This window comes from Bombus vancouverensis, chromosome 5 (genome assembly GCF_051014615.1).
Source record: "Bombus vancouverensis nearcticus chromosome 5, iyBomVanc1_principal, whole genome shotgun sequence".
In the NCBI taxonomy this organism is placed as follows: domain Eukaryota; kingdom Metazoa; phylum Arthropoda; class Insecta; order Hymenoptera; family Apidae; genus Bombus; species Bombus vancouverensis.
The window spans coordinates 9,894,589-9,908,822 of NC_134915.1; the positions used below are offsets into that span (position 1 = coordinate 9,894,589).

The following is a 14,234-nucleotide window of genomic DNA, read 5'->3' on the forward strand; positions in this document are numbered from 1 at the left end:
TATTTTCAATACTTCATTTATCAGGTAAAAGGAACAAACTACGAAGGTATAGTACGAATTATTTTTAATTAAAACGTTTAAGAGTATTTGTTGACAATACTTTTCATAGACATTATTAAAAAGCTGCCATGTATGCAACTGACATTCTGTGTCTTTATCCATGGAACTATAATTTTCTCTCTCATGAGCAATACTTGAAAATCATCGAAAATGTATGAAAACATTCAGATATTATGTAGCTCTATAGAGGAGTACAAGTTTTGGTTCTACAATTACTTTTGGACAAATGACATTTCATTACGTCATACCTAAGCCATTGCTCGAAAATCAACTATAAAAACTTATTGTAAATCAGTCGGTTTTTATCAAACATCTGCTCCTACCAAATCACAATAGTTATTTAAAAACGAATTGCAGGACGTTCCAATTCATGAAAATTTTTAATTCATTAAACGCACTTATATCTCAAAACATATTAATGGTTACCCTGAGACGCAAGAATGTTATATGTGTTGATATTTTTAATGAGTTCCCACATTTCGTTGTACATAACGACAAAAGTAACAATAATTGCTTTTGAAATATTGTAATACATAATATTATTAGAAAATGGAGGACCTTTGATAAACGCTTAAGTTAGAAATTAAAGACTATTTTTTATAAAGATATTATGACACTACGGTTATGCCTCTTACACGCCTTATATCATAATCACTTTTGTAGATTACAGTATTAGTGATCGTTCACTGCATAATATGTACAGTATATGTATCAATGCTAAATACTTTGTTCGTTTAATTGTTTTATGTAAAAGAAATTATTCTTTTTCAAAAGAAAAACATTGTACATTAAGAATGGTATAAAGGTGGAACAAAGTACTTAACACTGTACAAAACTTAATGCTATTATAAATAGGTATACGTACAATAAAGTACGTTTGTCTATATTGTACCCAAGCGAGTCCCGTAATCATTTGAACAAACATTTAGAATGAACTTTTGTTAGGATACTAGTTTAGTATTAACATATATTACTTAATACCTAATGTATCCGTACAACATTCACGCATATATAGGGACGTCGCCCAAAGTATAAGAGCTCTTGTGGTTTCTTTTTACTTATATATGTTGATAAAGGTAAAATTATAAAGTATCGCATATGTGGAATGTCTGAAGTATATAAAACGCTAAAGAAATTCATCACATAATTTCAGAATTAATAAGATGGACGTTGTGCGGATTTCTAGTGCATAATTCACAGATTAAATACAATAATACAAACGTTGTTACGATTAAAAGGAAGAAAAGTTTTAATACAAATATCAATATGCTAGCATGATAGAAATTCATTAACACTTCATTCGATTTGCTAATTTGAGAGAATTTGCTAATTATGTGAAATATAAACTGAGCAAATTTAGACGGAATAAATATAGATAAATGAAATTATTTTATGATTTGATCAATCTACAGTGGAATTTAACACAGTAACACATACTGTATTGGCAATTACAAATTCGTTGATATTTCATGATGTACATATAGTAAAGGACAGTCACTTCTCTTCTAACAATAGTTACACTCTAGGACTCTATTTTACTAATATTTATATTATTCATTATGAAAAGTTGTTACACAATTGATAGTAAAAATAAATACAGAAACGATATATTCTAGTAACATGAAACTTATGTTTCTCTACAAAACTATACTTACAATTATAAAAAAATGTTAGCTAATTAAATTTTTATTACAATTTATCTAAATGGCTTGAATTTTATACATACATATCGCATGCATACATCTGGCATAGTAGGCATGCTTTTACATTCATACACATTCTCTTCCTCGAAATATATTCATTGTTATTTTATAAATAATAGCTAGTACAAATACTATAAGAACAGCATGAATGTGAACCAACTTGAATATAAAGTTATAAATAAATGCAAAAATCTGAAGTTAAAAAATTTATAAATAATAAAATTTAAAAATTTCGGATATGAAGAAGTCCGATTGAGAACATTTAGAACTGTGTGTGTGTGTGACTGTTTATATGTACTAAAGAATTAATACAGACGGAAGAAGTGAAAATTACAATCACTGGAATATCGTACACAAAATTTGAATATGTCACCGACTTTTTGTGCAAAGTTATTGAATTTTATATGGGACATAAGTACATTAATGTACGCACAAACTATTTTTTTCGTGCAGCTTTTTCTGCTTTTCGTCGCATTCGTTCTATTTCTTTCCTCTCCTTGCGTTCCCGATCTGCTTGTGCTCTAAGTTCTTTCAATTTTCGTTTCAAATGGGATTTTTCATCTCCACAAATGCCAAAAGCTTTGAGGTCACGAGACTCAAGTCGTAGAAGGTTTCCACCATTAATTCCAGTTTCCAAAAAGCGCGGCGCATAACGTTCCAAACCAATTCCTGATAACCACTGACAAACCTAATACCATTTTTCAAATTACAAATCCAATATTTTGCAATAAATCTATAGTCTTTAGTAAAAATATTTCTTTAAATAGATATATACTTACTTGTTCTTTGGACCAATCGGTAACTGGTGCATTCTGCCAGAAGTGAGACTTCTTGTCACCTAAACCAAAGTCGCTTGGATGAGGAGGCAACCAAACTTCACTCGTATCTAGATCCATAATATTTACACACGGGAGGGGTAAAATTATGAAAAACAAAGTGTATAAAAGAAAAGAAGAAGGGATCAAGAATCAATCATTCACTGCTTGCATTGTGTTACGAATACCAAAAATACCTGTTTTAGACGGACTAGGGTCAACAGCAGGTGGGCTCACTGATCCACCAGAAGACAGACTAGAAGGTGAACTACCTGGATGATGCCAAGGTGTGGAACCACTACCAATTAAATTTGATGAAGGAATAGTGGCCTTTTTTACTGTATAGATAAACAAGTTATTATACAAAAAAGGAGCTACTATCTTTGAGACACTCTTTTTTAGGTATCTGATAAGATACATTACCTCTTTGATTAGCCTCGCTTACAGCTTGTCTTATTTCTTCCACTAAATGATGAGTAACTAAAGCTGGATCGCTAGAATGTGGATTATTTAAATCACTAAAATCCCCAGAACTTTCTCTTGATGAAGACATGTCGTTTCCACCAAGTCGTCTCTCTCTTTCTGCTAAAACTTGTTTTAACTGTTCTGCAAATGATGCTGGTGGTCCGGTTAGATCTATGTATAAAGAATCGATAAGAATTGTATATTTAAAGTTTTACAAAGATTGCATATAAAGAGAATAACAGAAAAACTACTTTTTTGAGATTGTGGCCAACTTTGTTCTGTCATAGCTCTGACTTGTGAACTAATAGTGCTATGTTGTCGAATTGCTGTCGGATGTGTAGGTTCCACGTGTTTACTTTTCAATGAACTAATCGAAGAACTACTGGAATAGGAACTCAAATTTGATTGCTTTGATGTTAAGTCATTTGGCGATCTGCTGCTTGTGTCCTGAGAAAGTAATTTAGAAGATGAATCTTCATCAGTATTGTCACCTGATTCGTCCAAACCATAATCCTGAAATACAAAATGATTAAATAAACATTTCGTTCCCGGATTTAGTAATTGTGACTATATACTTACAGAACTGCTGTTGCTAAGGCCACCAGAACGTTTAGGAAGTTGTCGGTTTGCAAGTCCTCCTCTACTGGCAAGTTCAGCTTTACTTTTCCCAGCAGAATTATCAAGAAGTCGATGTGCAGGTACTGCTCGATCTAACTCTTCTTTGACTGGCAATGGGAGCGGTAGTTTTCTTTCGACCGTCGCTGTTTTATCACCATCATCCGGACTACTCAAATCTGATGTTTCAGTATCTGAAAGTTGACAACTAGTTGATGAGGGTGGAGGAGGTAATTGACGGCGCGATAACTGTGGCGTAACAATCCTAGCCGTAGTTCCATCATAAGGCAATCTCACTGGTAATCCAAACCTTCTTTGTGTTTCTGTTAATTCTACTTCCAATGTGATTACCTATAATTATTTATAATTAATTTTTTGCTACATATATATTGTTTTCATTTTTTTTACGATAATTGATAACATACCCTATCTTTCAAACTTTTAACAAGAGCGTTATATTCCGTATCCTTCTCTTGTAGTAACTGTTGGTAAAATTCATCTCTAGCAGCAATATCTGTGCGTAATTCACGAGCTGCTCTCCTGGCTCGGGCATATTTTTGTTGCAAAGCAGCATTTTGTGCTGTTGCCTGAGAAAGCATTTCTCGCGCCGCTATTAAATCCTGTCTAGCAGTGCCCAAGGCTCTTTCAGATTCGTGAAGTCGTAAACCAGATTCACGCAATTTTGCTGCATATTCTTCACTGCCAGCTCCACTATTTTCTAAGTCTACAAGCTATGAATAAAACATTTCAAGTAAATTTTTTTGCAAATATATATACAAAATACATGTATAGGTTAATATTCCTTTAGTAAACCGTTTTATAATCCTTTATGTTAATTATGACAGCAAATCAAAACATAGAAGCTGTATGAAATGGTAAAAACTGAACAAACTCATAAAAAATACACACTAAGCTACACACAAATTGATAAGTATAAGCATGTAACATACAAGCAGAGTGCATCAACACACAAGAATGACATAAAATTATGTATCTTATGACATTACCTTAGCTTTGAGTTTTTCCACCTCTCCATCTGCTAATGCTAGTTTATACTGACTCTGCAAGCAGTGAACAACGAACACAGTGCATAAGCAACACCAAAATATATTCACGCTTATAAAACCTATGAGGAAGTGCTTATGGTGTATATAAGATAGCAATATAAACAACATATATACATATATGTACAACAGATTATAATGCACATGTTCATACAAATTTATATATTGCATTCTATACAGCAATATTTAGATAAAATTGATAAAAACAAACACAAAACTGAATATTTTGTGCAATAATAAAATAATACAAAATATAGTTTGATATAAAAATTATAAAATTTCTAATTTAAATTATCTTTTAAAGGTAATGAGACCATGGTATGTATTTCTCATTAACTATATGTTTGAAGAGAATATAAAAAAACTTATAGATGAAAGCTATTATAACTAAATTATTATACACATAAAATAATGCAAATTACATATATTTTATACTACGTATTTCTTTTTTTATTAACAAAAAAATAATACCTCTTGTAAAAGCAGTCTTAAACTGTCAACATCGTTTTGTGTTGTAGCAGATGTATGTGGTGGTATTGATGAACTGATGATAGGGGATCTACTCCGACCAGAAGAAGATAAATAATTTTCTATGGGACTTTGAGGAGGTTCCCCTTCTGAACATGATGACATGGCTGGAGAACCTGGTATTCCTCCCATTCCTCCGACAGAAATGTCTTCACTACCTCGTTGGCTATCGGGTGAAGTATCCGAAAAATTAAGTTTTCTGTAGAAATTTACTTATTTTAAAATCTCTTAGATAGCTTTATGAAGTTTTTAATTGTTTTAAAATTGATTTCCCTCAGAACTTCAAGAGGCTTCGAGCTGTCATTGAAGTGGCCGCAATTTTCGTCATAAACATTAGCGAGCAAGGATAAACCATCATTAGGAAATCATTTTTAAAGAATATAAAGATTTGTTGGTTGTAAATTAATTGATTGATACCTTGCAGAATTGGCTTGTTGTTCTCTTTCTTTATCTGCTTGGAGGCTTTGTCGAATTAACATAGCTACTTCCGAATTTGGATCACGTTCTCTGCCAATTACAAAACGTACAAGACCTGAAGTATTACGAAGGACACTAGCTGCATATGCTTGTGTTACTCCAACTAGAGATTTTCCGTCTACTTCAACGATTTGATCGTTTACTTGTATTCTGCCTTCTCGAGCAGCTGCGCCTTTCTCTGTGATTGTTTTGACAAATATACCTAATTTTTCTAGACCTGCATCCGCACCGACACCCATTCCAATAATACTTAAACCAAGACCTTCTGGTCCTTTCATAAGTTCCACTGGAAATACCTAAGAAATTTGTTGCTTGTGTTACATGTATATACAAAATAAAACATGCACCATCGTTCAATATCGATTTTAAACAGTATTACCTCCATTTTTTCAACTCGCTTCTCAAGTTCATACTCTGCACTGGCAGCAACAGGATCTACATCCTCGTTTCGTCGATCGTACTCATTTACTGAATGTGTTGAATAAACTCTCATTGGTTTCGTATCAAATGAAACTTTAGACATTTTTTTAGTTGGTATATTTGTTGGATAATCATCTTTTTCGTCATCTGATTCTGGTATCCCTGCAACTTCCATCCAAAAATGACCATCCTCAAAATAGTGTACACCATTTTCCACCAATACCTAAATAAACATTATAATATTTAATTATGACTTATTCTTAAATTATATTTAATAAACATATGTTTTATCTATGATCTTACAACTTTGCCGGGTGTTGGTGGAACATATTCGTCTTGATGTTCCGTTTCTGTATCATCGTTAATTTCGTAAGTATCGTTTAAGCTATTAATGGAACCAAGTAAACCACTTTCACTACCTGTTACAGAACCCACTTGACTCTCCGTCAACGAGTCTATTGTTAAATCGCTACGTGATCTATGGGACAAACTAAAAAGTCATAAAAATTTAGTATTTTTTAATGAAAAATCGTTGTAATTTTATACTAAATCATGTCACTGCGTGCTATTAATAAAAGTAACTAAAATCAATACATAGCATTAGCTGCAAAATAGTTTTATAAAACATAAAAAACATAAAAGACCAAACTGATTCACCTATAATCATTAGTGGTGCTATTTATAAGACTGGTATCAGGAGCAGACAAGACATCAGAAAGCCAATCTGGTGTATTATCTTGATCATCCCTTTCCCTCTCTTTGTCCATTTCTCTATTTTTATCAATAGAATTTTCTTCACTTACAACTTCAGCATGCGTAGTTGGTGATAATAATCTTGCTATCTCTTGAGCTTCCTCATCCGACAATAAAGCTGATCCTTGTCTAATTGAGTATTCATATGATTCACGATGCTTTTTTTATAATTTAATATCATGATCAATGAACTAAACATTTAACCAGACAATAATAATTAACTCACCTTATCTTTTTCTCTAGGATGCTGTGTTTTGTCCCAGAACATTATAAGTTTGTTTGAAGTCACATTCAAATAAACACGAATAGAAGAAAATATTAGAATTCAAAATAAGGAAATAAAAGTTATTAAGCTGTTTGCAAGTTGCTATGAAATTATTTGCCATATAACTAGAATTATCATAATGGTAAAATACAGAGACGTATTTAAAGAAATCTATATTGAAATTTTAGTGCATATAACTTTAAATACATTCATTATTATATACAATTTTGTGTATAGTTGTAATTATTTATTCAAGTAACTTACCGAGAACTTAGCAGGTTTTCTGCTTCATCAGCTGTCATAGTATCTGGTGTTACAGGAATTTGATTTGTAATAGCTTTAGAAAGATTTTCTGTAGCAGTATTAGAATCATTCTGTTCCATGACATGTTTCACATCCATTGCTGGTGTATGTTCCAGATTTGTAACAGTTTTAGTATCACTGGAATCACTGTCATCATGAACACTACTTTCAGATACAATATGTTCATTTAGTTGTTTCTTTTCTATATGTTGTTGTGTTACAGTAGCAGGTGATACATTTTGAGGTATATTAATTTGTTGAACTGTACTCGTAGAAGTATTTTCTTGCAACCTCAACTTTGCCAGTTCAGCTTTTTGTTTCTCTTGTTCCCATGTTGTTTGTGGTTGATCTAATTGTTCTATACTTCTATTTAGAATATTGCTTATTGTTTGGGAATTGGATTTAGATGATGATACTGTATCTCCTGCTAATGTTATGAATTCTTTTTTATTATTCGTTTTTGACATCAATTTGGACGTATTTTCTGAATGTGCAGTATCATCTACTTCTGTTTCTTTGTTAATCGATTTTTCTGGTGAATTATTAGCACTCTGAACACTTGGAACTATTGAGCATTGATTTGTGTTTAAATAATCTTTTTCTATTTGATCTACTTTATTATCCGCTTCGACAAAACTTGACCGTTTTCCAGATACTTCTTCTTTATTTTTTGCTAGTTTTTCTCTTACAGAGATCTTAATTTGATCATTTTTGGCATTAGATACTGTTTTCTGACATATTGTTTCAGAAAATGTATGCCTTTCATTGGCAATATTTGATTTTGACTTATTATCTAAGACTACATTTTGATTTCCTTCTGTAATCGCTGAATTTATTCGTACATGATCTTGATTACTATCTTGAGATATCTTATTATGGCAACCTTTTGTTGAATCAGTTTTTATTAAAGCATTTTCTTCTACATTTATGTTTACTTGTGGCTTAACTTCATCGTTTTGGGTAGAAACTTCTTGATTTTGTTGCATTCTTTTTACATATGGCGAAGGTATTGGTATATCCTTATGTTCTAAAGGTGGGTATTCTTGATCTGAACTAACAACGGATGGTGGACGTTGTCCCAAACCAGCAGCTTGAAGATCGACGCGTACATGAGATCGCCGAATAACTGTCGTAGTATCTGGTTCATTGAATTTTGAATTTTTTTCTAAACTATCCTTTTCAGCAATGGATTCTGTATATGCTGCAGGCTTTTCTTGTTCTTCATGTTGCAAATCATAACTGTTACGTCCTTAAATATCAAAATATCATTTATTGTTGTTTATAATAAAAAAATTTACATGTTATGCATAAATATATGTATATCATCAATTTATAAGAGAAGATGTGAAATACCTCGGCAATCAATGCAAAGTAGTCGTAGACACATGGTACTTGTATTTCTTTTATGTATAAAATAGTAAACAATTTATAGAATTGTAAAATCACATGCACAATAAAAACACTGTGGTTAACGTTTTTTTAAACTACAACCATAACTTTGAATGTTTTAAAATTTCTCATAACATATAATGTTTGATAAAAATGTGTTGGATATGATGGATAAAATGACACACATATTTTACATAAAGGATTCAGGAAATATTAAAAAAAAAAACAATTTTGTAATATAAAATTGAAATTACTATTTCTAAAAATTTTTCTAAAAAATATTTTTAAAAACACATTGCAAAAAATTTAACATATTACACAAAAGGTAATTTATGAATCACTTATATACATCTTTATGAAAAGTGTAAATCCACTTTTCATAAAGCAACTACCATAAAAATTATATTAATTTTCAATACAGATTTTTTATAAGCACTGATAAACAAATTATTAAAATTTGTAAAGTACTTCTCTGAAATAAATGGTGTGAAGTAGAACCAGACAGAAGCAGAACAGAATACACAGATTTCTATAAATAATACTGTTGAACCAGTAGGAGGAACTAAGATCAAGAAGAGAAGGAGAGGGAAGAGAGGGAGAACTTCCTTCTGCACTGTTACTTTTTAGTATTTTGGCACATAGCCACAATAAAATTGCAAAATTTAGATATATTGTAAGATAATTGTTTTATAGTAATTAATAAAATATAAAATTCACTTATTAAAATATAAAATTTAGTTAAATTTATGTTTGTACATATGTATATAATGTATTTCCTATTATATATGTTTGTATAGGTATGAATTGTGTTATTGTATATGTATGAATCGAATTATTCACATATACTATACCGGCTTGAAATTTTTCTGACATTTCCTTATCTGCCTTCTCCTCTTTACTATCCTTGGAAGGGGAGCTAGGGGAGCTCATACTAGAAGATGCACTATCCGTACCTCCAGAAGGTGGTCTCAATTCCGGATCTGGAGATTTTGACGACTCTATTTTCTTTTCTTCTGTCAGATTATCTTTCTTCCTCACAGTATTTATGCATGGTCTGGCCCAGTCTGGTCGTGGATCAGGTCTTACAACTTCATTTTTGGCTTCTGTATCTTCCCTGACACATTTTAAATCAGTTGCTTTCTTTAAAATTTCATCGTTTTTGGCTAACCATTCATTTCTCCACTCAGAAGTTTTAGGTGGCGAACGTATAACGTTTGAAGGATAATTTAAATATTCAGGAGCATCAAGAAGGTCACTATCTTTCCTTGTTTTACTTTCCATTGACATACTAACAATATTTTCTATTGACATACTTCGTGTTGGACTAGACATATCAGAATTTCTTTCATAAGAGGAAATATGTGACTTTGTTTGTGAATAAATATCGATACTTGAACTTGCAAGAGTATTTTTAAGAGGTAATGCACAACTTTCAGAACTGTTTTTCGAATGATGCACTGAAGTATTTTTCGATGTATCTGCATTTCGTGAATGCAATTTAGCTGCAGTATTCTTTTGCACTACTGCATATTCTGGGATGAACGCATCTTGTGTTTTCTCTACTGTAGGATTTTTTGAAATTTCCCTTTGTTCTTGATTTCTTTGGAAATGTTTATTTTGTACATTTATATTCTTTTGTACAACTGCATATTCAGGTATAGTCGGTGAAGTATCAAAATATTTATTTATGGTAGCATATTCCGGACTACTAGGAATATCTGGTGGAGATATTGCAGCAATACTAGCTGGTCTCTCTTTCTTTGTATTTGAAGTAGAAGAGTTTCTTGTTGGTGGTAATGGTGGAGGTGGTGATATGGCTGACGATCTAACAGAACAAAAGCTTGCAGATCTTGTAGCTGGATTAGCAGAAATATCTGATGATCTTTTTGACTCACTATCAGTACTTGCAGCATTTTGTACATGTCCTACAGAAGTAGCTTCAACATTCACTTTATTTGCACTCTGATTTAAAGAACTTTGAACCAAAGATCTATTTGGGTCTGAATTATATCTACTTGGTCTTGTTTTTGAAAAGTGACTAGTCCAATTTTTTTGTTTTTCAATTAATTCTTTTGAGTTTAATCTCCTCTCTGGTTTTTCTGGTTTCTCTGGCCGATCATCCAAACGATTTTCTTTGCCATAATTTTTGTCAAATTTTCCAAAGCCTGCTCGTGATTTATGTTTATCTGGTATATTATCCAAACCATGATTATGACCATTTTCAAAATGTCTTTCAGCATTCAAAGCTGGTACACTTGCACTCCAATTGCTCAAATGATCTCTGGTTCCTGGAGGTGATGGTGATCTAGGACGTGGTGATCGAGCTGGAGATGTACAACCTGAACCAGAATTTGCAGAGCTAGAACGTGATCTCAAACCATGTAAGTTACTAGGTTTTGTAATCCTGTCCACCCTACACAGAAGATATACTCTAAAGATAACTGAATAGCATATTATATATTTTATACATTTATTTCCTATTTGCTATTATACACTTACGGTTTATTTGGTTTATTCTCCTCCCCAAGCTTTTCAAAAAGTGCACGTGCATTATTAAAACGGGCTACATGACTCTCGGTCCTAACAACTGTAACTTGTGTAGGAGATTCTTTTAAAGGCACAGCTGGTTCCTTGAAACCATCTGATAGAATATTATTTGTTCTATGGCTTAGATTATCCAATTGTGGTTTTGATTGAAAGATATTTGCAATGGCTGAAACCTTTGAGCCACCAACTCGTTTCTTTTCTTCCACTGTTGCCATGATGTATTTCTCCTAACAGAAAAGTGATGTAAAATATTGTGTAATGCACATAGCACTTATGAACTCTATAAAACTAATAAGTTTTTAAAAAAATATATATACATTATATGTTATTATTACCTGCACTTCTTGTATATAAAAGTGATGAATTTTACAATTTGATGTATTTCAGCCCATTGTCATTCATATATTTTTTGTATTTATCATGTTTTTAATGATCTGAAAAGAAAGATATTATACTAATAGGTGTGACATGAAAGTAATTGATTGTACATGATTTAACTCGTGAATAAATTTGATACATTATATTTATTTATAAAATTGTTTTGTATCTACATCTGAATTTTAATGTTTCATAAATGTTTATGCAGGTCATTGATTTATCAACTCTCAAGACATGTCTTTGAAGTGCAGAGCATATTCTTTGGTAACATTAGTGGAACATTTTATTATGTTACATATTAGATATATTTACTGTGATTGTCTGAAATGATTTAAGTTAGACTTAAATGGAAGGCATAGCATAAAGAGGTGGGGTCTTGTCTGGGCTTCACCCTCCTCCTATTGCCATAGCACACCATGCTCCTGCAATCAATACTTGAATCCTTTCTCTGTAGTTGAAGTATGAAAAGTGGAAGCATGCACATGTTATATTCTTATATTATGTACAGTGCATATAATGTATACATCTTTGTAATAATAGGTTAAAGTTAAATGTAGCTTAAAATAAATAATAAAGCTACTGTAGCAAACTTTTTTTCATTTATATAATCTTTTCTATAATATTTTATGTACAATATTTAAAAAAATTATCTTTACTATTTATTCTTCCAATATTTGCTTAATTAAATATAAGTAAATTCAATAAAAAAATTATGATCCAACTGTAATAAATTAATCACAAAATATATAGTATCATTAACTATTAATCAAAAGATATTTATAAAAAATTATATGGTAATGTTTATTTATTCTCTATCATCTTTTTTATAATATGAATCTGTTATATCTAAACAATTATGTTACATATATTAAAAAAAATAAAAATAATATAATACTTTATAATTAAAAGAGTTTGCTAATATTATTAAAAGTTATATTGATTCATATTTATGATTCATATTTATCAGATAATACAAACATCTATTAATAATAATATAAAATGTTACTCTGAATGAATTATAGAAACAGAAGCAAATTTGCAAATTTTAATTCAATAATTAAGTTAACAAAATTTGTATACTAGCTTTCTTTAAGTATGAGATTTTTTGTATGAGTTTTTATTAAATGTTTTAACATTAATGAATTTGCTTGAATTTTTGCTGAATTCCTCACTTTCCATTTACATACCTAAATAAAGAAAATAAAAATATTTGTGTCATATCATAAATTTTTCAATAATAATTATTACAACAACGTATTCACCTTAAGCTTGAAAATAAACACAGGTAGATAAGCGGAACTTTAAATAATATTAAAAAAAAAATAAATATAAGTTTAAGAGAGAAAAGGAGTTACTCATAATAATTCTGCATGTGTAAAATTTAAAATGCATCTATGGATGTTATAAAATGTGAATAATTCATTATGAGTAATCAAACAATATTTACAAAAATTCAAGTAAACGTACGTTGTATTTCGCCATTATAAGCTGCCAGACCAGCGAATTTGAGCCTTGTAAAAAATTTACAATAGTAGTTATCATTGAAAAATTCTTTTAACACACAATTTTTTTAATAACTTTCAATTTATAACAAAGTAATATACTCGCAATCAAATCGAATTACTTTTAAATAAAGTATGACAAATTGTTTATAGAAAGTATAAACTAACCAGAGGTGTCACCATGTGCACGAAACCATTTTCCTTTATAAGATGTATTTTCAGTGTTTTCTATCTTCTTTTTTCTAGTGGCACGGCTTTTTTCTCACATGTGCAAACACGATCGTAAGAATATTGTTTTATCAAATTCTAGGTAAATATGATAAGACTTAACTGTCGACTTTGTCAAGATTGCTTATATCCGTGACAGACGCTTATTCCCAAAAATTTTTTTATTCTCTCATATACAATAATACTTGCACAATAATGATAAACGCGTGAACCGATGTATTACTTTTAATTCTAGTTCCTAAATAGCCACTACTTATTTCTGGCAATGAATTATGATTAATTTTACATCACGAAACACTTTCACAACCGGCTGTAATCTACCCGTGTCAACAACCCGTGAAAAATGATCCAAGATGGTCGTTATCTCTTTTTAAAGATGGCGACCATGGATGATGCTAGGGATTTTAATTCTAACAAATTTTATGTGGAAAAAGATGTTTTATTCCCTTTCTATGTGTTTTTACATTTTATATTTAAATACATCTTGATTTAAATAAAAAATTTAAATCAATGATCTTCAATAAATCAGTAAGATAAATCCTATCCTATAATGATAAGAAAATATATATAGTTTCGCATGTATTTAAGAAACTTTATCGTCGGCCAAAATTCTATTATTTTCTGTATTTAAGGAAGATAGTTTTTTCTATAGAAAATATGTAAGTTTGTAAATAATTTTCAAAATAAAATGGAAATAATAAAATAAAATTTCCTAAAATTCA

General features: G+C 30.7%; 1 protein-coding gene across 6 annotated transcripts; it reads right to left on the reverse strand.

Annotated features, from left to right (window-relative positions):
- Positions 1–47: 47 nt before the first annotated feature.
- Spn (protein phosphatase 1 regulatory subunit spinophilin) lies at positions 48–13,848 on the reverse strand. 6 transcript variants are annotated; one of them, XM_076618803.1, is made up of 19 exons: positions 13,453–13,848; positions 11,740–11,838; positions 11,357–11,631; positions 9,811–11,270; positions 7,430–8,717; positions 7,127–7,147; positions 6,805–7,029; positions 6,451–6,637; positions 6,107–6,370; positions 5,668–6,023; positions 5,194–5,449; positions 4,666–4,719; positions 4,084–4,389; positions 3,623–4,009; positions 3,295–3,556; positions 3,002–3,214; positions 2,776–2,916; positions 2,543–2,649; positions 48–2,451 (listed from the first exon to the last, which is right to left on the reverse strand). In XM_076618803.1, exons 3-19 carry the CDS (start codon positions 11,617–11,619, stop codon positions 2,200–2,202), a joined length of 6,042 nt encoding a protein of 2,013 aa, XP_076474918.1. In that variant the 5' UTR covers positions 11,620–11,631; positions 11,740–11,838; positions 13,453–13,848; the 3' UTR covers positions 48–2,199. The 6 variants fall into 6 exon arrangements, with proteins under 6 accessions (XP_076474918.1, XP_076474915.1, XP_076474916.1 ...); XM_076618800.1 differs by having other exon boundaries at positions 5,194–5,416; positions 9,709–11,270; XM_076618801.1 differs by having other exon boundaries at positions 2,543–2,601; positions 9,709–11,270.
- Between the last annotated feature and the right edge of the window lie 386 nt (positions 13,849–14,234).

Bases quoted from the DNA above. Each gene is read 5' to 3' on its own strand.
- Spn (XM_033346357.2), bottom strand. From the start codon at position 11,619: ATGGCAACAGTGGAAGAAAAGAAACGAGTTGGTGGCTCAAAGGTTTCA. The intron at 7,148-7,429 runs GTAAGTTACTTG...GACAAAACACAG, and splicing joins GAAAACCTGCTAAGTTCTCG to CATCCTAGAGAAAAAGATAA. The intron at 7,030-7,126 runs GTGAGTTAATTA...ATACTCAATTAG, and splicing joins ATCCTAGAGAAAAAGATAAG to ACAAGGATCAGCTTTATTGT.